General features: G+C 45.0%; 1 protein-coding gene across 4 annotated transcripts in view; it reads right to left on the reverse strand.

The window, feature by feature from the left end:
* PPFIBP2 (PPFIA binding protein 2) overlaps positions 1 to 27,214 on the reverse strand; it is a 385,547-nt gene that overhangs the window by 88,843 nt on the left and 269,490 nt on the right. For 3 of the 4 annotated variants that reach the window (XM_049713954.1, XM_049713953.1, XM_049713955.1), the window contains exon 3: positions 10,223 to 10,437. The exons of the other annotated variant lie outside the window; for it this stretch is intronic. In XM_049713954.1, the coding sequence (XP_049569911.1) occupies positions 10,223 to 10,437 (215 nt within the window). The remainder of the gene's footprint in view (positions 1 to 10,222; positions 10,438 to 27,214) is intronic. 4 annotated transcript variants of the gene reach the window in all.

Genomic DNA, 27,214 nt, shown 5'->3' on the forward strand with positions numbered 1-27,214 from the left:
GGGGCGGCATACTGTCCGTAAAGGGCCAGATGGCAAATGATTTAGGCTTTGTGGGCCATATGGTTTGTGACAGTCGACTCCCATTCGTAGCACAAAAGCGGCCACGGCCAATGTGGAAAGCAGTGAGGGTAGCTGTGTTCCAGCTCCACTTTTTTTGGTGAACGCTAAGATTCAAGTTTTATATCATGTTCACATCAAAAAATTGTCTTCTTGGGATTTCTCAATCACTGAAACACAGAAAAATTATGCTTAGCTCACAAGGAATAAGAAATAGGCAGCAGGCCAGGTATAGGCCATAGACTGCTGACCCCGGGGGGAGGATGCTGCTTCTCTCTCTTTAGTGAATCGCCAGGGCTAGAGGGCTTTCTTGTGAAAATGCAGATTCGGACCCAGCAGGTTGGGAATGGGGCCCGAGACTGTGCATCGCGAACAGGCTTCCAAGTGATGCTCATCTTGCTGGTCTCAGGACCACATCTGAGGAGTAAGAGGTTAGGAGACTACTTTCGGAAGGTCTTGCAGCCCAGTGTACTGAGCAGTCCTGCCTGGAGGTGGGACTCCTCTGGAGCCTCCCTACCTGCTAGCGGGTGCCTGAAAGGGAAGGAGGCCCGGTGGTGTGCGGGCAAGCCCTCTTTGTGGGCAGAGGGCTGGGGGGTGTCCACATGCTCAGACCTCAGGTCATGCTAACCAGGCAACATTGCCCACCACGTCCCCTGAGCCTGAAGCAGGGGATTTAGTGGGGAAGGATTTATCTGCTCTTTCACCAGTGTTTGCACATTCTTGATCATTTATAAACATTGGTTCTGAGGGACTGAAACAGTCTCAAGTCAAGTCTGAAAGAAGCCAGATCTCTGGAATTTAGTAAGGTACAATTTACTTGGACGGCAGGGAGAGAAACCCCAAATCCAGGAAAATTAAAACTGCTAAGTTTGCAGTGGCTGAAAGCCCCCAATCTGCGGTGCTGTGACAGGAAAAAAACGTATTCAAAATCCCCCAAGGTACAGGAGACTTCTCTAGGGCAGGGCCTGACAGACGCAGGGTCAGGAAATGGAGGCCACCCTAATTAATAGCGCACCAGCAAAAGGCACTGGAATTAAAAGGTGTTTGGAGGGCTTCCCTGGTGGCGCAGTGGTTGAGAGTCCTCCTGCCGATGCAGGGCACACGGGTTCGTGCCCCGGTCCGGGAAGATCCCACATGCCGCGGAGCGGCTGGGCCCGTGAGCCATGGCCACTGAGCCTGCGCGTCCGGAGCCTGTGCTCCACAATGGGAGAGGCCACAACGGTGAGAGGCCTGCGTACCGCAAAAAAAAAAAAAAAAAAAAAAAAAAAAAAGTGTTTGGAGAGATCTTCTCGCCTTTGACAATGGAAGGTCAAGTCTACGCTCCCAGGACGGGCCCTCATCCCTCTGGTCTCCTTCCCCCGCCACAAACAGTGGAGGCCTCCCGGGCCTACCCTTTATCCACTGGGTTCCAAGGAAAATAATTCTTTTTGCCAGCTGACTCAGGTACACTGTCCAGCGGCTTCATTAATGAGAGGAACTTATATCCTCTAAGCGTTGGGCGGGAGTCGGGGGAGGCAGCTATTTTCTCACATAAAGCCCATACCTTCTTCCTTGGGCTTTTAGACTTTCCAGCATTTGTCCCTGACTCCCACCTAGTGGCTTCTTCCAGTATTGCACAGGGACAAAGAGCCTCCCCACAACCAGCACACCAGCCTAGCAGGAGTCCCTTGGGAGAGAAGCACAGGAAAGAGCGCGCTGACACCTACAACTCTCGAGCTCTCAAGTTCACACCTATAGTGGGGAGGGCAAGAAACACGCACTGGAAATGGGCTCACGTAGGCTTCACTTATTTCTTTTTTTGAAAAACAATCACCAAATTTCCCCTTTTCTAACATCCAGAAAGCCAAGATTTTCCTATAAAACTCCCGTCTGTGACTTTTCAAAATGAACATGTTTGCCACATAAATACCCCACCCATCTCTTGCTCCTGGCCCTGAGCGGAGAACAGAGACGAATCGCAGGGCACAAGAAACTCAAGCTCATGGTTTATAATTCGTAAAACAGCTTCTCCACCCCGCTTTTTTTTTTTTTTTTTTTTGTAACTCCTCTGGCTTTTTAATACGGTGAGCAGATTTGCTTCTCTGGCCGGAATGAAAGACTGCAGGCTGAACCTAGCGGGAACGTCGGAGTGCCGGGAGCTGAAAGAGCCGCCATCTGTGACACGGCGGCTGCGCTGACAACGGGAGTAGCCGTGCACCCTCCTGGGCTGGTCTTTTTGTTTCTGGAGAGACTGGTTAAGAAGGTAGCTGAGAGCACGCGAACATCGGACGGACAGACTGACACAGGTCAGCACACACCCCAGAGGGGACTTACTTCCAGAGGAAGCTGCCGATTCAGGGCCTCCCATTTCACGGCTCCGGAGGTGACCAGAGATGGCGGCCTCGGCCGAGCCCCGACATGGGGCAGCTGTGCCTAGAGGGGCTCCCTAACCTGTCTCCCCTTTGCAAACCTAAATGTCTAGACTGAGGAAGGCAGGGGCTGGTGGCTACCAGGGGGCCACTCTATAGCCTTTAAACTGCAGGACTGGAACGCGTGGCCGGATCCTGCAGACGGACTGTCAGACCAGCTCTCATTTCCAGTAGGGAAACTGAGTCCCAGAGGAGGGAAGAGAGGTTCACCCGTGGCCACATGCGAGTGGCAGACAGCCGGCCTTTTGCCTCATTCCACACCGCCTCACCCTGGTTTGCTCCCCTCCACCTGCCCAAGCACGCTGACCAGGACACCTGCACCCTGGCTGAGGAGAGCATGGGCCCTCTGGGAGGCCACACCGACTCCACGAACGCTGCTTCCAGAGGGCGGCAGAGAGAACAGCCCCTCTGGAGCGTCTCTGCCAAGCCCCCCCACCCTGGAGCCCGGGCTCTGCCCTGACGTGCCCACACTCCACGGCTGCTGGGTTTACCTGCCTTTCTTCAGACTTCACCTTCAGCCCCCGAAGCCTCAGGTCTTCACCAAAAATCTCCCTGACCCACATCCGAAGTAATGAAACAGTGGAACAGACTGATGCCTTGCAGATGACGAGTGTTTGTGCCCGACTATTAGAGAAGGCCCCGGAGCTGCTCCATCTGCAGACCCTGCCGGCTCTGGTATCGCTTGGGCATCTCCCAGGAACCTGGGTCACCCGCCCGCTTCCCCCACTAGCTGGCTGTTTCCCCAGCCCTGCAGGGCCCATTGGAAGCTGGCTGACCAGCCCTTTACGGACTCCACTCTCCCTGAGGGCTTCATCCCCCAGGTCACCACAGGCCTAGGGGGCAGCTGCAGGGAGAGGAACAAGGTGGCCCCTTTCTGGAACTCAGCTCCATTCCCATCACAGCAGAGATGCTGCAGCCTTCCAGCCTGGACCTCAGCTTCACCCTCTACGAGTCCTGACCCTGAGCTCGGCCCCGTCTGCCAACCATGAAAGAGGCTCACACTCTACTGCTATCACAGGACAGCCTCACTGATGCTTCTCTGCAGGCCAGGCTCCGTGATCCCTGCTCGCCTTGGTCTCCAGGAACCTTTCCTATACAAGAGCCCCATCCGAAGTGCCTTGGCACTCCACCAACTTTCTGAGGCTAAGCCCAGAGTTCAGATACTGAAACTGTGCCCCGTAGAGTTAACAGAAGCTGATAATAGAAATGATTGAACTTGTCTTATAGAACAACAGATAAGGGAACAGCTTGCTAAAACCCCTTTGCTTGTAAATTGCCTTCATTAAGTTCACTTGTTTTTTCTTTGTTTTCCTCCCTTTAATTGCATACCAGCCCAGCTTCATGCAGCCCAGCTGTTTTATAGGAACTTGGAGTCAGCTCCTGCCCAGTGTGAGCCGGCCAGGGACTGGATGGCATCCCCCTAAAACTGGGCCTGCGCAGATGTCTAATGAATGGCCTTTTGACATCAAAGGACTGGAAAACTCCACCCTCAGATGATGCTACGGGCCTCCATCTGGAATATGCAGAAGCATTAACCCAGATGAACCTGCGCAGAACACCGATTTCCTCACTTTTTCCCTACTTCCAATCACCTCTCCCCTAAGACCACCCTCTTATCCCATAAACACTCCAACCCCCTCGCCTTCAGCGAGGCAGATCTGAGACATTCTCCTGTCTTCTCCCTTGGCTGCCTTGTGAATAAACTCTTGGCTGTAAACCACAGCATCGCAGCATTTGGCCTGCTTGTGCATCAGGCAAACAGACCTGCTTGGGTAACAGTTCTCCTCCTAGAACAGGGGAATCCAGGCCCTTTGTTCCTTTCTTCATTGAAGTCCCAGAGGGACCCCAGCTTAGAGAGCCCCGCACATACCCTTCCAGGCCTGAAGCCCACCTTTCCTCATTCTATTAGGGGCCAAGGAAGGGAGGACCGTGTTTTAGGCCCCGAAGCCCTGGAAACTTGCCCACCACCTAGCACCACTGAATCCTGGGCAGTTCTGTTCCACGGATACTTGTCTTTAGGATGAGCCTGGCTTGTTTGTAACTATTCCCAGGCCGAGCATCCCTGCTGCTGCCAGCCAATCTGTGTCCAGCCCGGCCAGCACCCAGCAAGGAGGAACCAGCCCCACTGTAAAGAAACAGCTGCCCACACACGGGCTTTCTGACCACGGTGCACTAGGACCACAGCTCCCTCACCGTTCAAGACATAAGGGCGGGGGCCCAGGACTAGTCCGCTATGTGCTCGAACCGCCAACCGCTTCCCCACATCCACTGCGGCCTCTTCAGCAGCCCCTATTTCTGTGTGCTACAGCTGCCAGTATCTGTGACTGAATATCCCAGTTACAGTTACTGTTGAACAATAACAGGAGACCACGATTCCTGCCCTCTCACCCCAGCTAATTATTGGCCCTTGGGTGGAGACCTGACCCAAGGGCAGCTAATCCAATGCAACAACCTTTAGAAAAATCTCTCCAAGGCAAGCATTCCCCCAACCATTGTAAACAGACCCCGAAACAGATCTGCAAATCTAAATGCAAGCTGTTTTCTGCAATGCATCTTCCAAAACCAACCACAGCTGAGCATAAATGAAAATCTTGAATTTCTATTTCTTTTGCAATTAACATTTCTTCATAGACCTGGAGGGCTTGGCTCAAAAATTATGAATTAAGCCAATGAGATTCTTTCCTTCAGGGGTTCACACACACACACACACACACACACAGCAAATAAGAACTTGTCAGTCAACAAGAATAAAATCACACCTAAAGGACATGTGACAGTCGCCCTGAGCTGTCTTCCTAAGGGACATTTATTTCCCCCCCTCCATCATGGTTCCTTCCCGACAGACGCCCCCCCTTCCACTATGATCAGTGAAAGCACCAACACTGGTTCCCCAGCCTCCCTGGCAGCTAGGGTATGCGCATGCGAACAAATCCTGACCATTGGGACCATATGAGAAGCTGGGGGGGGTTCAGAGAAATCTTTCCCAGTTTTATAAAAAGAGGGCATATTCTACCTCTGGACACAGCTGTGTGTGTGTGTGAGGACAGGCTGCCCGGAGCTGCAGTAGCCTTCTTGCAACTGTTAGGGGACACACCTGAGAAAGAACCAACACCCTGAGGATGGTGGGGAGAAAGATAAGAAAAGCTGGAGCCCTTGAGGTCATCCCAGAGTCACTGATTTAACCCTGGGACCGCCCATCCTCTGGACATCTCGTTAGTGACATTTAAAACTCCTTACTGTTTATGCCACTTTCTGAGAAAGAATCCCAACTGACAGGTGTCATAAGGCAGGGTTGGATCACGCCAGGCCAGCATATGACAAAGCAGTAACTGAGGTTTACCACAAAAGAGAACAGCACAAACACCCAAGGGACCTACAGATACCATGAATTAGGACTACCTGCCTGAGCCCTCGAGCTACCTCGTTAGCTCCAATTTTAAGTCACATGGGATTTTTTTTTTTTTTGGTACTAATTCAAGCGAGTCTCTGGTTTAAAGCAGTGCTTCAAACTTTAATGTGAATACGAATCACCTGGAAATGGTTCAGTGGATGGGGCAAATTCTAACTTTTTTTTTTCTTGAAGACAAGCTATCTAGTGATACCAGAACTGCTGGTCCATAGACCACAACTGGTACAGCAACATCTTCTAACTCAAAGTACCAATCTAAGGCAATCTAAAACCAATCTAAAGGAGCAGTGGGTTTCTTCACGGCCTTGGCTTCTATCTCCACACAGATAAGACCTGCTATGGAATGTGTGTGCCTTGTAAAATGACTTTAGGTCTCTGAGACCTAAAATACACACAGGTGGTCTCTGTCTAGAATCAAAACCTTAAACATCCAGCCCTGGTTTCTTGGAATGTTTATATGAACTTCTGACCTCCCTAAAAGTACACCATTCATAGGTTGCCGATAGCCATAACTACTCCAAAAGTTTTAATGAATGCAACAACTTTTAGAAAAATCTCTCCAAGGCAAGCATTCCCCCAACCACTGTAAATAGCCCCCAACACAGATCTGCAAGTCTGAATGCAAGCTGTTTCCTGCCATGCATCTTGCAAAAACCAAACACCACATCGACTACTTTGGGATCAAAAATATTTTTTTAAGAATCTCTTTTGGTAAATTATAGAAGTTAGATCCATACTTCATGCCACACACTAAAAAGATAGATGAATTCGAGTAAACCATGTGATACAAATCAAACTAAACCTACTGAGAGAGAATACAGGTGAATATTATTCGATCTGAGGTCAGGCAGGGCCTTTCTAGAAAGAAAAGAAGAAATTCAAACAGGAAAGACTGATAAAATTAGTTACAATCCTTTTAAAGTCTTTGCCTCAAAAAACCACCATAAATAAACAACGTTTTAAAATAAAGTGAGGAAAAGAAATGCCACAAAGCAAAGGGCTAGTAAAAAGTCATTTAAACATAAGAAAAACACTAAAATCCTAATAGGGGTGGGGGTGAGAGAACACAAAATATTAACAGACCAGACTAGGGCAGGCACACCCAAGGGACTCAAGGTGATCTCTGGAGGGGTGGGGGTGGGGAGGTGTGTGAAGAAAATATTCGAGCTATTTTCTTTTGTAAAGTTTTTTTGATGTGGACCATTTTTAAAGTCTTCATTGAATTCGTTACAATATTGCTTCTGTTTTTATGTTTTGTTTTTTGGCTGCCAAGCATGTGGGATCTTAGCTTCCAGACCAGGGATCGAACCTGTACCCCATGCACTGGAAGGTGAAGTCTTAACCACTGGACTGCCAGGGAAGTCTCTAGAGCTATTTCCTTAACCTGTTCTTTAAAAAGGATTTTCTATCTGGGACTATGTTTTATAATTTACATATATTAGGACAATTCTCCATATACGAATATGTGTATTTGGAGAAGGAATTTTTTTCATATTGGGGTAAGAGACCAAAAGTTTGGAGACAATACGGAATACTAATTAGCTAATAAAAAAATTTAGCCTTCCTACTAAACAAAGAAATGCAAAGATAAAATGAAGCCGTTTTTCCTATGAAATTAGTAAAGCTATTTTTTCAATCTTAGTGCTTGTTGATCAGGATATACCTCAAACCCTGCCAATGAAAATATAAATGAGTAAAATCTTTTTGAAAAGTGGTTTGGAAAAATGTGTCACAAGGCTTAAAGATTAATATCTTTGATCAGAGTTGCCAGACTTAGCAAACTGTATGAAACATACTTATTAAAAATTCATTGTTTATCTAAAATTCCAACTTAACTGAGCATGCTGTATTTTGTCTGTTAACCCTGCTTTAACTATTATTCTACTTTCATGATTCTATCCGAAAATATTTCGCTATAACAACAAATATTTCTAGACAGTCTGTGCAGCAATGCCGTATCATTAGTGAAAGATTAAAAATAATTTCAATTCAACATTAGAGAAATGGTTCCATAAATTCAAGCACATCTATACAAGGTAAAAATACAGTCACTGTAAATTATGTATTTGTAGTCTTTCTTTATCCCACTTCATGCAGATATTCACAAGTTTTGCTGAAGAAATGTTCATGTGTTTCCTGCCCTGTATCTGCTAGGGATGGTACATACTGTACAGTACACATGCACTGTCTCACCTTTCTAAAGTTTAATAAGCTCTGAGTTCTAAAATGCATGTGGACCCAAGGGTTTCAGACTGAGGAATTATGGACCTATCATTTTCTTGAAGCTTCATAAAATTTTCTGTAAACACTACAGCCTGAGTCAGTAGTACTTAGCAGGACTGCAGGGAGGGATGGGCGCCCATGCCAGGTGTAAAGTGAGCTGGAAAGCCGCAGCTGCAAAGAGAGGTGGGCAGAAGATGCTGAGACATGACAGGGGAGAAGCCGGGATCAACATCATGAAGCTACAAGTACAGTAACAGCCAGAGAGTTCCTCTCTAGCGAAGCAAAGGGGGATCCTTCTGCTGTGGGAAGGAGAACTAAACTACCGAAGCCATCCCCCAGCAACTCCCAATCTGGTTAAAAGCACGAGCGGAGGAGCAGGTGGGGACTTCTGTCCCATTATCGGCACAAGTCTGAGAGGACCCCCAAGAACCGCCTTCATGTGGGGGAGGAATGAGGAGCCAGCTTGCAAACCTGACCTGTAACAGGCCCACCCGAGACCCATCCAGCAACCTTCACCTTCCTCTCTGGGCATTATCGGTTGCTACTGTAACGAATTACCACAAACTTAGTGACTTGCAAAAGCACAAAGTCATTACCTTATAGTTCTGGAGGTCAGAAGTCTGAAATGAATCTCACTGGGCTAAAACCAAGCTGCTGGCAGGGCTGCTCTCCCTTCTGGAGGCTCCAGGGGAGAGCCCAGTTTTCCAGCTCCTGGCGGCTGCCTGCATACTTCGGTTCTCGGCCCTTCCGCCTTCAAAGCCAGCAGCAGCGGCGGACGACTCCTTCCCCGACCACATCCATCAGACACTGAGTCTTCCGCCGCCCCTTCCACTTATAAGGACGCCAGTGATTACACTGGGCTCACCTGGAGAATCCAGGCTGCTCTCCCTATTTTAAACTCAACTGATTAGCAACCTTAATTCCACCTGCTTCCTTCCCCTTTGCCACATACAGTAACTTATTCACAGGTTCTGGCCATTAGGATGTAGACATCTTTGAAAGGCTGTTATTCTCCCTACCTATGGGTATGCTACAGAACTCCAGGCAGACAACCTATGTAATGAAAATGTTGAACAACACATATAATGAATATAATAAAGAATTCTTCAGTGCTCAGAGGAAGGCATGGGGATAAGACTGTATTGACAGACTCCTGAACAGGAGTAGCTAGGACATCTGGGATATAACCCGTCTAATCACAAATGACTTGGCCTCCAGAAAAGAGGATCTCAACCTCCTTCGTCTGTGGTTTTCAACGTCAACCTGCCCCTCCCAATTTAGTGGTCCTGTTCCTGTCATCCTATCTCTGTGCATACTTCCCAATTTTGAATCAGAGCCACTGGATTCTAGCTTTAGAAGACTGCACCCCAGCTTTCATCCTCAGACTCAGCTTAGGTAATGATCACACGCTCCCTCTGGCTTCCCAGCCCTGGACTGGGTGCCAATCCAGCTCATTTCCAGAATGGACTGGTTCCTTGCCTTACCCATTCCCAGATATTACTCGTCTTTTAAAGCTGACTGGCTGGTCTCCACAGGGAAGGAGATGGGTAACAAAAGCCAAAAATTTACAGCTTTGGTTACTCATCTGCTTCCCTTAGAGACCAGCAGGTGTGCAGGATTGATCTAGAGAGGGCAGGAGGAGAGTCAGGAAACCTGCGTTCCACTCTAGGGGCAGGAAGGACTTCTAGGGCAGGGTGGTCTGAAGAGTAGGGGCAGCAATAACGGGATGCATGAGGCAACAAGGTTCTAGTTTGTTGTAAGAAATGAGGGGCATGGTGGGTTCAGCTGAAAATAGAGACCCCAGCTAGGGATTATAACACAGCAAATTGTGCATGTACTATCTGGGGAGAAACACCTTCCATGTTCGCTCTTCTCTGGCCCTGGATTTCCCCTTCTCAGGAGAACAACGGGAGGGGCCCAGGCAGGCTGACTGTGGAGCTTAAGCTGCTTGACCAGGCCCTACCCTTCTGCTGGGAAGGACCACCACCCACTGCGGGTTGGCCAAATCTGGACAGGAAGCAAGAAAAGACTGGACAGTGCACAGATGAAGTAACAGCCCCAGGTGGTGGTGGCATGCCAGGGGCTCCGTGACCGTGTCCCCCACCCAGGCCATGGGCCTACTCACCAAGCTCTCCTCGAACCACTCCTTTAGGTAGGCAGCTGTGGGGCCGGGGATCTGGCTCAGGAGGGCTGCTCTCTCCTGAGAATGCTCCAGCGTCTCCAGGGCCAGCCTCAAGTCCTCGACGAGATGGAGCAACGGGAAGGGGTTCATGTAGGAAGCCGCGGAGGCCAGTCCAGGCTCACAGGCACCATCGCTAATATCTCCCCCCGTGTTAGTGCCTGGAACAAGAGAGAGGCGGGAACCTTGGTAAGAAGGGTGGACGCCACGGGCAAGGAACTGATAAACAGCAAAGTTAGTGAAAGGGGAGAGGAAAGGGATGGATAAGAAGCCTAGAGGAACCACTTCTGCCTCAGCAGAATCACTCACAACATGAACTTTGCAGAAATCACCTTTCATCCTGGCTTGGGCATGAGAGAGGCACATGACTGTGCCCATTGGGACTGGCTTAGGGAAGCTCGCAACTTCAGACAACTGGGGAAGCACAGCTAGACCTCACCCACGACCAAGGACATGTGCGCTAAAATGGTGAGATGCCAGTCTTCAGCTCTGATACTAATAAATTTGTCCTCTTCTACATTCATGTGGTAGACTGCACAGATGGCCACCAAAAGTCCATCCCATCCTCGTGCGGGCATCCTACTCCCCTCCTCCTGAGGGGGATGCTGACTCCGGGCTGGTCTAGTGACTCGCTCTGCTCAACAGGGTGCAGAGGAAGGGGTGCTGTGTGGGGTCTGGTGAGGCTGAGTGAATCGAGATCTTTCTAGACCTTCCCAGTTGGGAGACTCTATACCCTCTGACATACTCAGAGGGTATAGAATATAGAGGGTATACTTTTGACTTGTATCTATTACTGTGTGTATCTCATCTCCCTTTATGGGCTGTGAAGTCTCTGAGGGCAGAGCCCCTGTCACAGTTAGCTAACATAGTTATCATGCCCCCTGACCAGTAGATGGTGAGGGGGAACTGGACTGAATGTCTGTACGTATGCTTGGATGAATAGCTAAGAGGAAGAGTACCTGGATTTCCCCAGAGATCTGGGATACTGGGTCTTTTTCTAAACTGGTATGTCCCAAATAGGACTGTTTTTGCCTTTCTAAACCCCACCATTAAAAAAAAAAAAAGTCTTCTTTGCATAACATGTACAGTGATATATTTTTCAAACCAGAACTGGGGCAACAGAGTCTAACAAAGGATTGCTGTGCTTCTTTCATCAGTAAGAAACACTTCAGAAAATATGGTTCGTAGTGGAAGTTCTAGGGCATTTGGATTGTTTATAAAACCAACAGAATAAAATATTTGAAGTCAGGACTCTTGCTGGAAAATGCGGGCTGTAGGGCTACCACATCCACGGTTGCACTGCAGGCCTGACGTCTAATTCCAGGTTCCTCTGCTCTTTTAAAAGCCGACTTCCTACTTGCCATGGCAGTCTTTGGAATGAGAAATCCACACAGAAGGAAACAATTACTGTTTGATTACCGGTTTGCTTTCTGAAAGGGCAGGATAGAGGGAGTCGCGGCTTACGATCCACAAACAAGTCCACGGCTCCGGGGAACTAGGAAACGGCCCTACTACCCACACTCTGATGTGTGCTCAGCGCTTTCTGGCTCCTGCAAATACAATTTAGAGTTGACTAGGAGAGGCCACAGCCAACAATGTCAGGAAAGAAAATGAACAGAAGCAGGGCAAGACCCCCCAATCTCCAAACAAATGCTAAGTAATCCCTCTGCATCCCAGACACACTTCAACACACACACACACACACACACACACACACACTTATAAATGGAGGATAAGTCAGGCCAGGAGTAGGTGGGAAGACTGAGATTTTCATTCGCTTTATATCACTCCTTGGCCTTGGACAAGTTCCTTCCATTCTCTGGGCCCCTCCCTGCCCTAAATCCTCGGGATTCTTCCTTACTATTCAAATATTGCGTATGTGTGTAAACGTGTATGAGTACATGTGTATCTGTGTCTATTTTTCCACATGTATACACACGTAAAAGACTGTAATTTCTATTTCTTTGCAATTTCATCAACACACAGGCTCAGAAAATGGTCCAGAATGGTGAAACTCCTAAGGCCCAGCATTAGCAAAGGCAACAATCACCCAGGGAATTCCCTGGTGGTCCAGTGGTTAGGACTCAGAGCTTTCACTGCTGTGATCTGGGTTCGGGGAACTAAGATTCCACAAGCCTCGTGGCGCGACCGAAATAACAACAACAAAAAACCAGTCACCCAGAAGACTCAGTTCCATACTCCACACACATTCCCTACAGATGATCAGTTCCTATGGAAAAACTACAATCACAGAGGAAAATACATCAAAATCGGACTATCAGATGCAACAAATAAGAAAATGCATGCCTTCATACCTGGGTTTAACAAAACAATACAAAAGAGACAATAACATAAGGCAAGGTGTTGACCCCTAAATTACATCTCAGAAAACAGCAGCTCACCTCACGTTCAAGCCCAAATAAAGTTTCTCTTTGGGGGCAATCTCTCAATTACTTTATCTTGAACAACAAAGCACTCTTTAGGGAAGATAGATTAACACAGGGGACTTCAATTTTACATGCAGACTGAAATCACTTGGGGAGTTTTACAAACTACAGATGCCAGGGTCCCAACCTCCAGAGGTTCTAATTTGATCGGTCTGAGGCTGACCTGGGATAACAAAAAGCTCTCCAGGTGATTCTAATGTGCAGCCTAAGTGGAAATCATTGACTAGCAAATCAACGTTGCTCAATGTCAAATTTTGATGTTTAGAGAGGACAACCTGAGAATTTTTATTTTAAGCACCCACAACCAAAATTTAATACAGATTCAGTAATTGTTAGGGGAAGGAAGACAACATAAAATGCAAATATAGGATTTCACTGAAGGCCTTTTAATGATCGCTTTCAAAAGCAACTAAGTATGTGTGTAGTAGTAATTAGGGTTATTCAGAAATGTTTTGGTTCTCCTCTACTTAAGCTCATAGTAGGATAACACTCTGCCCCTTGAAGTTACTCACAGCCACATGACTTCCTCTGGGCAATAAACATGAAAAGTGATATGTGTCACTTCTGGGAGAAAGTCTTCAGGAACCAGAGCACAATTCCTCATATCTCTTTCACTTGCTCTGGTCTCTGGCAACGGTGGGGACTGAATCAGCCTGTGTTCCAAAGGGAAGATGATGTGGACCAGAGCTCTAAGTAGACCCGGGGGGAACCTGTATGAGCTGTTTCAAGCTGCTGACATTCTGGGACTGTTTGTTATTGCAGCATAACTTAGCCTGTCTTCACTTACACAAAGTATATATGTTGAACAATTTAGAAATACATACATATAAGATAAACTTCTAAAAAATGATCTTTTACTGCACGGCCCACTCCACCTGCCACAAGCCACAGCAAGGGTAACAGGGAACCAGCATTCTCAGTGCTCTGAGCCCAATGTGCAGTCTGGTCCCACGAGGGGGTCTGAGCCGGAGAAGGGACCCCCCCCCCCCCACCTCTCAGCCACATTCACTCAGTGTTTAGCCCCAAACACAGATCTCTGGGGGGCAGGATGAGAAACGCTGACATGCTGCCCTCCCGGGAAGATAGTCCAGCAGCTGGATGCCAGGAGCGGGGGTCCCTGTGTGCGTGGCTCCCCCAGCCTGGGGTGGGCTTCTGCCCTGCTGAGCCAGAGCAGGGAGGGAGGGCACACACCTTGGTTCAAAGACCACAGATGCTCATAGTTCTTACCAAGTTCTGGTAGATTTTATGGAATAAATGTTTCTTCAGTGAAATGGCTCAGGATCATTTCCAGAGAAAGGCTCTTTGCATTCTGTAAAAACTGATTTTCTCCAGCTTCACATTTGAGCGGATCTGTAGAGCTCCCTTGGCTGTCATGCTGAGAGCAGGATGTCCCTGTAGCTTTATTATGCAATGAAATTTGAATTAAGATTATCACAAGCCCCCCAAAGGCTAATAAACACTTAATGAAAAATGGCACAAGAAAAAAAAAAATGTACCTTGCAAAGGGACCCTCCACTTGCTTCTCCTCCACTGACCACTACCCACTGTGAAGCTTTCCCTTCTTCCCTGGCAAGTACAACAGGATTTTATGACCTTATCCTGCACATCCAAACTGTAATAAATTCGTTATTGTTTACCTCTAATATACACTTGTTCGTATTACTCAAGGTCACAGAGACTTTCTCCTATGCTTTATTCTAAATGTTCTGTAGCTTCGTATTTTGCATTTTGATTTATGATTGATCCAGACTTAATTTTGTACAAAGTATGAGGATTAGGTCAGGGTTCTTTTTTCTTTTAACTATGGCTATTCAATTGTTCCAACACCATTTGTTGAAAAATAAATAAAATATTTTATTTGTGGATGTTAAAAAAAAAGATCCTTTATCATGCAGATGGGGGTTCTCTGGCATAAGATGAAATATCTATTGAGAGCATCATATGTGAATTTTTAAAGTGCTGTATTTACAGCAACTGAAAAGTGAAGATGATGGGCCTGAAAATGGGGGTCCCGAACCCCCAGGCCGCAGACCAGTACTGGTCCGTGGCCTGTTAGGAACCGGACTGCACAGCAGGAGGTGAGCGGCGGGTGAGCGAGCGAGCGAAGCTTCTTCTGCCGCTCCCCGTCACTCCCCATCGCTCGCATTACCGCCTGAACCAACACCTCCCCCCACCCCTCCCCACTGCCACCATCCATGGAAAAATTGTCTTCCACGAAACCGGTCCCTGGTGCCAAAAAGGTTGGGGACCGCTGCTCTAAAACTCTGCACATCAAAAGTGCTGTGCATGTCAGCTGCACTAGCACTACCTGGGAGCTTGGTGGAAATGCAGACTCTCGGACCCCACCTCTACATTTTATCAACATCCCCACATGCTCTTCAACTGTTCTGGGATGCTAAAATTATTCAACAAGCAGCTCTCATAATAATAAACACAGTATGTTGGAGATAAATGTAAAACGCTTGAAAAAATTATTATTAAAAATGTGCCAGTGAGATAAGAAATCCATAATTATTTTACATAATGCTTATAAATATACAAGTAACTTAATCAATAAATTAATATTATGAGTACTTGTCTATTTGGGAAATCTATTTGGACATATATGATATGTTTTACATAATTGAAGGAAAAAAATGAGAGAAATAGAAACTTTAATGAAAGAATAAGGAGCGAGAAAAGCACAGAACAATTTGAAAAAGAACCACGTGGAAACCAAAATGAAGAATGCAATTATTCAAGTGAGAAATTAAGTGCACAGGTTAAATAACAGATAAGAAAATTACTGGAATGGAAAGTGGAAGGAAGTATATAGAGTGAAGCAGAAGCAACAAAGAGAAAATGGCTATGGATTTGTCACAAATAAAATCTGGAGTCTTCTCAGTTTAAAAGACACACACTGAGTCCCAAAAACGATACATCAAAACAAACCCATCCTAGAAACAACGCAGTGAAACTGAAGAACACCAAGGACAGAGGAAATTTAAAAGCAACCAGAGATAAAAGACAGACTGTCAAGAGACTTCTCATCAGCAAAGTCCCGATGACCACAAAATAATATCTACAGGTAGCTACCAACCTATAACCTGTACAAGATAAACTACCACTCAAGATTAAGACTAAAGTAAGGTCATTTTTCACATAATGACTCGTGCAACTTATTACTGGCAGGCTATTCCTGAAGGGATTTTAAAGGATCTACTTCATGAAGCAGGAAAAACTGCACCAACCAAAAAGGAGTGGGATGAAAAACACATCCGGGGGGGCGGGGGGAGCACCCAAGAGTGGCTGCAGCCAGGGTCTGTTTCCCAGGGTCAGCTGCAGCCACCTCCTGCCTCTCTGCAAGACTCTTCCAAAACCAGCAGAAGAAAGGCCATGTGAGAACACAGTGAGAAGAAGATAGCCCACAAGCTGGGAAGAGAGGTCGCACCAGAAATCAACCCTGTTGGCACCTTGATCTCAGACTTTCTGGCCTCCAGGACTATTTTCTACTTCTTGAAGCTCTTCAGGGGTACACAGTATGACAAAATGCATGAGACAAGAATATTTATAGCAAGTTGTTACCCAGGCAGAGCCTTTGAATCCCAGAGGAGCTGCAGCTTCACCCTCAAGACACAGATCTGCAGCGTCCTGGGCACCATCAGACACCTCCACTGAAGACCCAGAATGGAGACCATTGGACCATATGTCCTGTACATTCTCTAACAACTACTTAGACCTAAGGTCTTTGTTTCAACACCTTCCTTTGAGAGCTAAGACTAGTTTATATAATATGGGACGATGAAAGAACTTAGATTTTGAGATCTGATGGATCTTGTATTTTTTCCTAATTACGCTTTCTAGTTAAGCTCTCTATGCTTCAATTTCCTGTCTGTAAAAAGGGGGTGGCGGGGCTTCCCTGGTGGCGCAGTGGTTAAGAATCCGCCTGCCAGTGCAGGGGACACGGGTTCAATCCCTGGTCCGGGAAGATCCCACATGCCGCGGAGCAGCTAAGCCTGTGCACCGTAACTACTGAGCTTGTGCTCTAGAGCCCGCGAGCCACACTATTGAAGCCCGCACGCCTAGAGCCTGTGCTCCACAACAAGAGAAGCCACTGCAATGAGAAGCCTGAAGCCCGTGCACCACAGTGAAGAGTAGCCCCTGCTGGCCACAACTAGAGAAAGCTGGCACGCAGCATCAAAGACCCAATGCAGGCAAAAATAAACAAACAAACAAATAAATTTTTTTTTTAAAAAAGGGGGGTGCAATACTGTTCATCTTTCACAAGTTTCACAAGGATTAGGTAAAATAATGCATTATGATACCCAATAAAAATAAATGTTCAATGAATAATAAATAAATGAATAAATAAATAGCACAATATTTTGGGGTCTATAAATCAAGATGACACCAGAACACAAAACTAAAATAATGTGGAAGATGGGGCAGTGATGGGAATTAAAGCATTCTAAGAGTCAGGTGTTACTGAAGAGGAAGACAGAATTATTATTCTATAAAGATACTTATCTTTAGCCTTTGTGTTAAGGATGTATGTTAAAAACGTGAGCATTAAAAAAATGCAAGGGTGAGCATTAAAAGTGTAGAAATAGGGCTTCCCTGGTGGCGCAGTGGTTGAGAGTCCGCCTGCCGATGCAGGGGACACGGGTTCGTGCCCCGGTCCGGGAAGATCCCACATGCCGCGGAGCGGCTGGGCCCGTGAGCCATGGCCGCTGAGCCTGCGCGTCCGGAGCCTGTGCTCCGCAGCGGGAGAGGCCACAACAGTGGGAGGCCCACGTACCGCAAAAAAAAAAAAAAAAAAAAAAAAAAAAAAGTAGAAATAGATGTTTAACTTCCTAAAAGAGATTTAAAAACAACTTGATCAATATTACAGAAGCCAGCAAGGCAAAACCAAAAACAAGTAAAAAAAAAAGTTAAAAAGGAACAACAGCATAAAACAGAGAAATAAGTACACACATACCTATATACTAGTAACTATAATAATTATAAATGCACTAAACACCTATTTATTTACTTATTTATGTTTATTTTTTATTTATTTATTTTTCTTATTAGTCAGCCATTTTGCACTAAACACCTATTTATTTACTTATTTATGTTTATTTTTTATTTTTCTTATTAGTCTGCCATTTTGCACTAAACACCTATTTAAACGCAAAAATATGAATAATGGAGAAAAAGTAATCCAGTTCTTTGATGTTATTAAGAGAGACATACAAAAAATTATGACACTGAATGAGTGAAATTTAACGTGTTCAAAAAATAAAACTCAGAACTTCATGCATTGGAGTAGGTATTTTTGATCAAAATATTAAAACCAGTCTCACACACACACACAATCACTGGATAAAATGATAAAAAACAACAAAAAAATCATCTGAATAGACCTATAAATAATTGAGCCATAATTTAATATTTTTCCACAGAGAAAATACCAGGCCAAATGCTTTTACAAGTTAGCTCTAGCCAACGTTCAGGAAGTGAATAATTCTAATCTAACTGGAGTTCAGTAGAGAAAAGGATGGACTGCTCCCAGCTGTCTCGATAAGGAGAGCCAGCCAGTACAACTTGTAGACCAGAGTGTGAAAGGTGCCCCTGGAACTGAACAATTTAGAAGTTCTGAGTACTACAAAGGCAAATTACGAGTCTTCTCACTGATGAACTCACATATCAAATCCTAAACACAAATTTACAAAACTAAATCCCATGGTGTGTAAAAAAGACCCTCTCCTTTGGGAAATGACGGGTCAAGCAGACCTAAAAAGAAAATTAAAAAATAAAGTGGTGATTATCAAAACAGCAAAAGGCACATAAAGAACTATACCCCAAACAACTAGAGGTGGCACATTGTATTCAAGCACATATAAAGCATTTTTTCAAAACTGACTATAGACTAGGCCATACACAAAGTCTCGACAAAAATCAAGAATCGTGGGCTTCCCTGGTGGCGCAGTGGTTGAGAGTCCGCCTGCTAATGTAGGGGACATGGGTTAGAGCCCTGGTCCGGGAAGATACCACATGCCGCGGAGCAAGTAAGCCCGTGCGCCACAACTACTGAGCCTGCGCGTCTGGAGCCTGTGCTCCGCAACGAGAGGCCGCGACAGTGAGAGGCCCGCGCACCGCGATGAACAGTGGCCCCCGCTTGCCGCAACTAGAGAAAGCCCTCGCACAGAAACGGAGACCAAACACAGCAAAAATAAATATTAAAAAAAAAAAAAATCAAGAATCGCTATTATGGGTACTATTCCAGTCTCCATATTTCTGTGGGAGGGGAGAGTGGTTTCTACCTGCCTCCCCTTACTCAATTTTTCCTCAATGGCGGAAGGCCTCTTCTGATGACAGAACTAAAAGATGGAATTCTCTCTGGAGCTGCCCGTCCCCGTATGCAAGCATTAGCTTCTGAGGAAGCTTTTTCTGAGACAAGCTCTGCCCCAGAAGGTGAAAGTCTGTAGCCTGGGATTGAGTTCAGTTTGGGGTATGTGTGTAGGATGAGTGGATTCAAGGTCCTTCCTGACTGTGGCTTCAGGTCAAGCTAACTTTCCTAATCAGTGAAACTCATGATAAAGCTGATATTTTGATCTCTTTCTGGCTGACTCCTTTGTCTGTTCCTTGACTGGAACCAAACTAGGAGGGGAATAATGGGCTGTTATTCTTTTTAAATATTTTATTGAAGTATAGTTGATTTACAGTGTTGTAAGGAATGTTATTTATTAATCTTTGTGGTAGACAGAATAATGACCCTCCCAAAGATGCCCACATCCTAATCCCTGGAAACTATGAATGTGTTTGTTACCTAATATGGCAAAAGGGACTTTACAGATGTGATTAAGAATCATGAGATGGAGATATTATCCTGGAGTTTTAATCACATGAGCTCTTAAATCATAAAAGGGAGGCAGAAGAATGGGTCAGAGAGATGTGACATGAGGACTTGCCCTGACCTTGCTGGCTTTGAAGATGGAGGAAGGGGCCATGAGGCAAGGAAGGTAACTGCATTATAGCTGCAACAGGGCAGGTAACAGACTAGTTGTGCTCAGAAAAATCCCAAAGGACACCCCAAATTAAAAAACACACATACATACACTTTTTTTTTTTTTCATACATACACTTTTTAAAGCAACTGAACTGAAGGAAATTTTCAGAGCTCAGTAGCTCAGGAGAAAGAGAGCACGTGAGCTGGTGTTTTTGCCCTGCAGGCCAATTCCCTGGTGGCTTAACACCTCAGCTTGAATGGGCCACTTGAGGACAGGAGACAAAGCTTAGGGCCTGAAGCAAAGGGAGAGGTCAGATGGAAGACCTCTGCATAAAGCCAGGATGCAAAAGGGCAATATCCTCAGTCTACCAACTAGAAAAAAGTCACCCCACAGAAGGAAATTCGGCCTCGATTCTGGAATAAGAACACACATAAACAATTTGATGTTTCCAAACATTAAAAAGGGGTAAGGGGGGCTTCCCTGGTGGCACAGTGGTTGAGAGTCCGCCTGCCGATGCAGGGGACGCGGGTTCGAGCCCAGGTCCGGGAAGATCCCACATGCCGCAGAGGGGCTAGGCCTGTGAGCCATGGCCGCTGAGCCTGCGCGTCCGGAGCCTGTGTTCCGCAACGGGAGAGGCCACAACAGTGGGAGGCCCGTGTACCACAAAAAAAAAAAAAAAAAAAAAAAAAGGGGGGGTAAGGGAAGTGTAGAAAGAGTGGGACAAGTAGAAATCAAAAAATAAAATAGTTGATAAACAAATGGGACCTAATCAAACTTATAAGCTTTTCACACAGCAAAGGAAACCATAAACAAAATGAAAAGACAACCTATGGAATGGGAGAAAATATTTGCAAATGATGCTACCGACCATGGATTAATTTCCAAAATATACAAACAGCTCACACAACTCAATAACAAAAAAACAAACAACCCAATTAAAAAAAGGCGAAAGACCTAGACATTTCTCCAAGGAAGACAGATGGCAAACAGGCACATGAAAAGATGCTCAATATCACCACTAATTATTAGAGAAATGCAAATCAAAATTACATGAGGTATCATCTCACAACAGTCAGAATGACCATCATCAAAAAGCCTACAAATAATAAATGCTGGAGAGGGTATGGAGAAAAGAGAACCCTCCTACACTGTTGGTGGGAATGTGAATTGGTGCAGCCACTATGGAGAGCAGTATGGAGGTTCCTTAAGAAACTAAAAATAGAGTTACTGTATGGTCAAGCAATCCCACAACTGGGCATATATCTGGAAAAGATGAAAACTGTAACTCAAAAAGATACAGGCACCCCAATGTTCACAGCAGCACTATTTACAATAACCAAGACATAGAAGCAACCTAAGTATCCATCAATAGGTGAACGGATAAAGAAGATATGATATATATACACATACACACACAATGGAATATTACTCAGCCATTAAAAAGAATGAAGTAATGCCATTTGCAGCAACATGGATGGACCTGGAGATGATCATACTAAGTGAAGCAAGTTGGAAAGAGAAAGACAAATACCATATGATATCACTTATATGTGGAATCTAAAATATGATACAAATAAACTTATTTACAAAACAAAAACAGACTCACAGACATCGAAAACAAATTTATGGTTACCAAAGGGGAAAGCTGTGGGGAGGGACAAATTAGGAGTTTGGGTTAACAGATACACACCACTATATATAAATATAAAATAGATAAACAGCAAGGTATAATTTGAGGGAACTCAGGGACTGAGTTCCCTAGTGTATAGCACAGGGAACTACATTCAATATCTTGTAATAACCTATAATGGAAAAGAATATATATATATCTGAATCACTTTGCTGTACACCAGAAACAACACAACATTGTAAATCAAATATACTTCAATTTTTAAAAATAAATAAATAAAAAATTTTAAAACACCTTCAAAATAGAAGGCAAAATGTCCACGAGTATAGGGGATCAAATACACCATCTAGCAGAGTGATTTTAATAAGTATTTCTCAGAAACTGGTAAGATCAAGCAGACCAAAAAAAAAAAAACAGTATTGGTAGAGAAGATTCAAATAAGTTGGATGTAATGGACAATTATAGAACATGGCACATAATAACTGGAAAATGCACACACCTTGCAAGCACACATAGAACATTAATGAAAACCGGCAATGTTCTCGTCAAGGCTACAAAGCAAGTATCAATAAATTCCAGAGAGTAAGTATCAGAAAACACTTTAACCACAACAGAATTAAGTTAGCAATCAATTTTAAATACATATTGTTATATATTATTGGATGATTTGTTAAGTTGAACAGATACATTCAAGTAAGTAGAGCAGAAAATGATAAACAATAAAGAACAGATGTTCAAAGAAGTTAAATATGTATATATATTAAGCATAGATACATAATGCCTATATATCTATACATACTGTGATGGTTAATTGTATGTGTCAACTTGGCTAGGCCGTGGTACTCAGATATTAAGTCAACATTATTCTACATGTTTCTGTGAAGGTATTTTTTTGATGAGATTAACATTTAAATCAGTAGAGTTTGACCAAAGCAGACTGCCCTCCATAGTGTGGGTGGGCCTCACCCAATCAGTGGAAGATCTTAATAGAAAAAGACTGACCTCTCTAGAACAGTGGTCCCCAACCTTTGTGGCACCAGGGGTCGGTTTTGTGTAAGGCAATTTTGCTACAGACCAGCGGTGGCAGGAGTGGGGGCGGGTGTTCAGGCGGTAACGCGAGCCATGGGGAGCAGCAGATGAAGCTTTGCTCGCTCACTGCTTACCTCCTGCTTTGTGGCCTGGTTCCTAACAGGGGTTTCCGGGGGTTGGGGATCCCTGCTCTAGAAGAAGTGGGGATCTTCCAACAGATGGCTTTCGGATTTGAACTGCAACACTGGCTCTTTGCTGGCACTCCAGGCTGCTGGCTTATCCTGTAGATTTTCGTACTTGCCAGCTTCCACATTCATGTGAGCCAATGCCTTAAAATAAATCTCTCTCTCTCTCTCTGTCTCTTGCTCTATGTGTCTCTCTCTATACACACACACACACACACACACACACACACACACACACACACACACACACACCCTATTGGTTCTGTTTCTCTGAAGAACCTGGGCTGATACATATACACATTTAACTATTTACAGAATAAATAATATACACACCTACTATGGTGACTGATCAGCAAAAACAAGTCAATTCTTTGAAAAAAGTAGTAAAAAAAAAAGTCTCTGGCAAGATTGATCAAAAAATAAAGAGAAGGCACAAATAAGCAATACTAGGATTAAAAAACAGATATAACAAGCAGCAGGTCTTAAAAAGATAAAATACGATAAGCAACCATATGCTAACAAAATGGAAAACATTGGTAATATACACAAATATCTAGAAAAATATAATGTGCCAAAACTCAACAGAGGAAAAATTAAAACCTGACTGTCCCTGACCATTACAAAAAGACAATCTTCCAATGAGAAAATACAAGGTCCAGATGGTTCTACAGGTCAGTTCCTATAATTACAACTATAAGCAAGGATTTAAGGAACAAATGATAATTCCAACTTTACTCACATTCTTTCAGAGATTAGAAAATGAGGCTACAGAGCCATGAAGGAGTGAGAGGTGGGCTCTGTCAGCAAGGGAAGAAAACAGAATGATGGCTGTTGAGTAGGGCTCGCAGCCCCACTGTGGGCCATTCCGACCTCTTCACACGAAGGGCAGTCTTTGACATCTCAGCCCGCTAGGCACCTCTAAAATTCCACCCTGACTCTCCTCAGGTCAGTTTCATAGCAGAGGACTCTGCACCTGAGTCCTGACTGGGAAACAGGTGGCTTTGTTGCCAATGACCACTCTATGCTGATCCGCCTCGGAGAGGGTACAACAAGACCAACTAAATGTTCAGAGCTTGGACTCAATCATCAGCCTTTAACACCACAGCTGAAATCATTCATGGGCCAAAGTGAATAATCACAGTCTTGATTGATCAGAACTTTCTCTGCCCTCACAGTCTTTAAAAAAAAAAAAAAAGCAGACACTAATCAGAGCTGACAGAAAGGCCAGGGCAGAGCAACCTCTTTGTTTAACTGTTATAAAACACATTCCTCCTAACTATTCCTCATCAATACGTATAGCTCATAGATAACTGCAGGAGTAACCTCCTGCCCCAGCAAAGAGGAGTAAGTGGTCCCCTGGGTCCTGACCAGGGGTTCTCTGGTCCTATTACAGACGCGGCCGCTGACCCCATTAGCCCACAGATGAAGCCCTATGCAAAATTAGCTTATGCGGCAGTTGCTCTGGGCTATCCAGAGGGGTGTAATTAAGCAGTATAGTGTCCAATTTCGATCATCAACAGTGTAATTCAATTATGGTGTTATTTGTAGGCTGAATCACAGGGACTAATCAGGAGGAAGACCAGATCAAAGGTTAACATCATACTGGAACTTACAACAATGGTCTTTTGTATTAGAAACAAATCATTTTGACAAGAGTCCTGGGTTTTTTAAGTCACCTCTTCCCAACTTTCTGCTGTAAAATTCTTGGGTTCTAATTAAGTACAGCCACACCTGGGATACACTTATTCAGGTTTCTAAAATCCATCTTAGCAAGGAGTTTCACTTCACATTTCTGCTTCATTTCCTACTTCTGCTTAGAAGGCATTTCCTTCTCTCATACCTCCAGAGCAGATGAATGCCTTGAGATGATGAGGGTCACCATGTGTGGCCCTGCAGGGGTGTACTTGGCACTTGTGTATCAGGATGTCCTCCAAGTGTTCCCGGCCCGGTCACTTCTACCAGCGATAATCTCTTGCACTATTTACACTGTTTACATTCATTGGAGGACGGGGGCACCTTTTTTGCATTAAAGGCTTAATTACATCAACAGCGGTATCACATGCCCTAAGGAAAGAGTTTTGGAAAGTGAAGAGTAGCCTATCATACTATAGAGTAATTAATAAAGGGAAAGTCCTTGTTATATAGTGTTATGATTATTAATAATCATTATTGAAGGAATTGTGTCTATTTTAGTAGGAATCCCTCTTGTTTCTGCATAAGTGCTTGCTATTTCGGGCATGCAGGAAGCCCATAAAAATTTCTTCCACTGAAATAAGTGTAATTGTGTTTTCATAAAGTGAGAGAATACAGTCCTCGCGCACTTGCTTGAGTACTTTAACAGATGCAAAAGCAATTGAGTGTTGAAAGTGTTGGTGGTGCTACTTGACATCCTTCCATTTCAACTGAACGAGAGAATAGAAATTTAAAAAGGACGACTTTAATGTTAACACAAAAACGTCACTTCTGCAGGATCTGTGTATCATGATTTGCTGCCACAATCTTCAAACTTTCTTTCAGCTGCTCCACCCTTAAGCAAAGGAGCCCTCACTTGGAAGTCGAATGTGTAAGAGAAGAGAGCAAAGCCACTGTGGCCAAGAGAAGGGAAGGGGGCGGGGGTGGGTGTGGGGATGGGCAAGAACAGGACCGGACCCTCCACCCAGTTAACTCTCTTCTCCTGTAGATGGCCCCACAGAACCCCAGGGCTTGGCTACACTTCACCATAAAACCAACCCGGGAATGAATGGAGCCCAGAAGAGGCTCAGATGGCCCTGGACTCAAATTTTAGTTCTGTCCTTTACCAGCACTATAGCTTGGGCAGCAAAACTAACGTCAGTACTAATATCAACAAAACCAAGAGTAACCTAGACCAGGTGAGCACTTGCTAAGTGCCAGGCATTGTGCTAAGTGCCTTCTTTGCCTTCATTTAATCCTCCCAATAATAGGAGATGGGCACTGTTATTGCCATGGTTTTATATATGAGGAAACTGAGGCTCAGAGAGGGATTAAGCGATTCGCGCAAAGATTCCACAGCTAGTAGTGAGTGGCTGAGCTGGGACTCAAATCCCCACAGCCCATCTAACTCTGCAGTCTACGTTAATTAATTACAAAAATCCCTAAGCTCTGTGGCCCAATTTGGCCCAGCCAACTTGAAAATGAGGATGGTTTTAATAATCTTGAGGAAAAGTATCCCACACAAAAGCATTCAGTAATTATCATTCTTTTTATTGCAAATGGCACAGCACATATGCCCTCCAGACACTCGCTAATAACCTCAGGGTTGCATTCTCTGTCAAATAGCTCCCGTCAAACGTCTGTGTGAGCCAATTACTACGTAAGAGATGGCTCACGGGAGGTACCAACCACCGACTCTTCGAGAAAATTAGTGATTGTTCCAAAAGGATCAGCCAAACAAAGGTACAAGTAGAGAAAATAATCAGCGAAGTTCAGCATGCAGCCAGATAAGACACAGGCACGGAAACCAGTAACTGCCTCCTAATCAATGAACAGGGGAGCTGATTCACAAAAGTAAATAAAGTACACGTGACAGATATCTATTAAACCCCTATTCTGCGTTGCACTGAAGATGCAGAAACAAAGCCCCTGTCATCATAGAGCTTACATTCTGATGCATGAGGCACATAATAAAAAAAGAGACGAATATGAACGTAATGGGTCAGACGGTGATATGTGCTATAAAGAAATAAAAAAAGGATAAAAGGACGGGGCTGATGTGGGGATGCTATATTAGAGTGTCAGGGAAGGCCTCAGACACGGTGATATTTCAGTACAGATCTGACCTGAGTGTACTTGGAGGAGAACATTCCAGCAGAGGGGACAGCAAGCACAAAGGCCCTGAGACAGCCAGTGCTAAAGGGAGACGAGCCAGATGGAAAGTGTAGGGGGTGCAGCCACAAAGGCAGCCAAAGGCCAAATCGTACAGAGTGTTGACTTCAGATTTTTTTTTTTCCAGATGTTGGGGGTAGGAGTTTATTAATTAATTAATTTATTTTTGCTGTGTTGGGTCTTCGTTTCTGTACAAGGGCTTTCTCTAGTTGCGGCGAGCGGGGGCCACTCTTCATCGCGGTGCGCGGGCCTCTCACTATCGTGGCCTCTCTTGTTGCGGAGCACAGGCTCAGTAGTTGTGGCTCACGGGCCTAGTTGCTCCGTGGCATGTGGGATCCTCCCAGACCAGGGCTCGAACCCGTGTCCTCTGCATTAGCAGGCAGATTCTCAACCACTGAGCCACCAGGGAAGCCCGGGACTTCAGATTTTTATCCTGAGATGGGAAGCCATTGAAGAGTTGTGGGGAGAGTGATGTGATTTGATTATTCTGCTGCTCTGTGGAAGGCAGGCTACAAGGGGGCAAGAGCAGAGCAGAGACTGCTCAGAGACCATGCATTAATCTTGAAGACCCCAGGCAAGTCTAGCAGGCATGCACAAGCCTTAGCTAGACAATGAAAACTACAAAACACAGATGGGTGAAATAAGGACCTGAATAAATGAGAACTCCGCTGTGTCTCTAGAGAAGACTTAGCATGGTAAAGACTTTTTGTCCCTCATTAATTTATCAAGAGCTAATATTTTATAGTCTTACTATATGCCAAGCTTTGTTTTAAGCACCTTACACGTATAAGCACAGCAACCTTCTTAGGTGGGTTCTATTATTATTCCCATTT

The sequence above is a fragment of the Orcinus orca genome, chromosome 8 (genome assembly GCF_937001465.1).
Source record: "Orcinus orca chromosome 8, mOrcOrc1.1, whole genome shotgun sequence".
Taxonomy (NCBI): Eukaryota; Metazoa; Chordata; class Mammalia; order Artiodactyla; family Delphinidae; genus Orcinus; species Orcinus orca.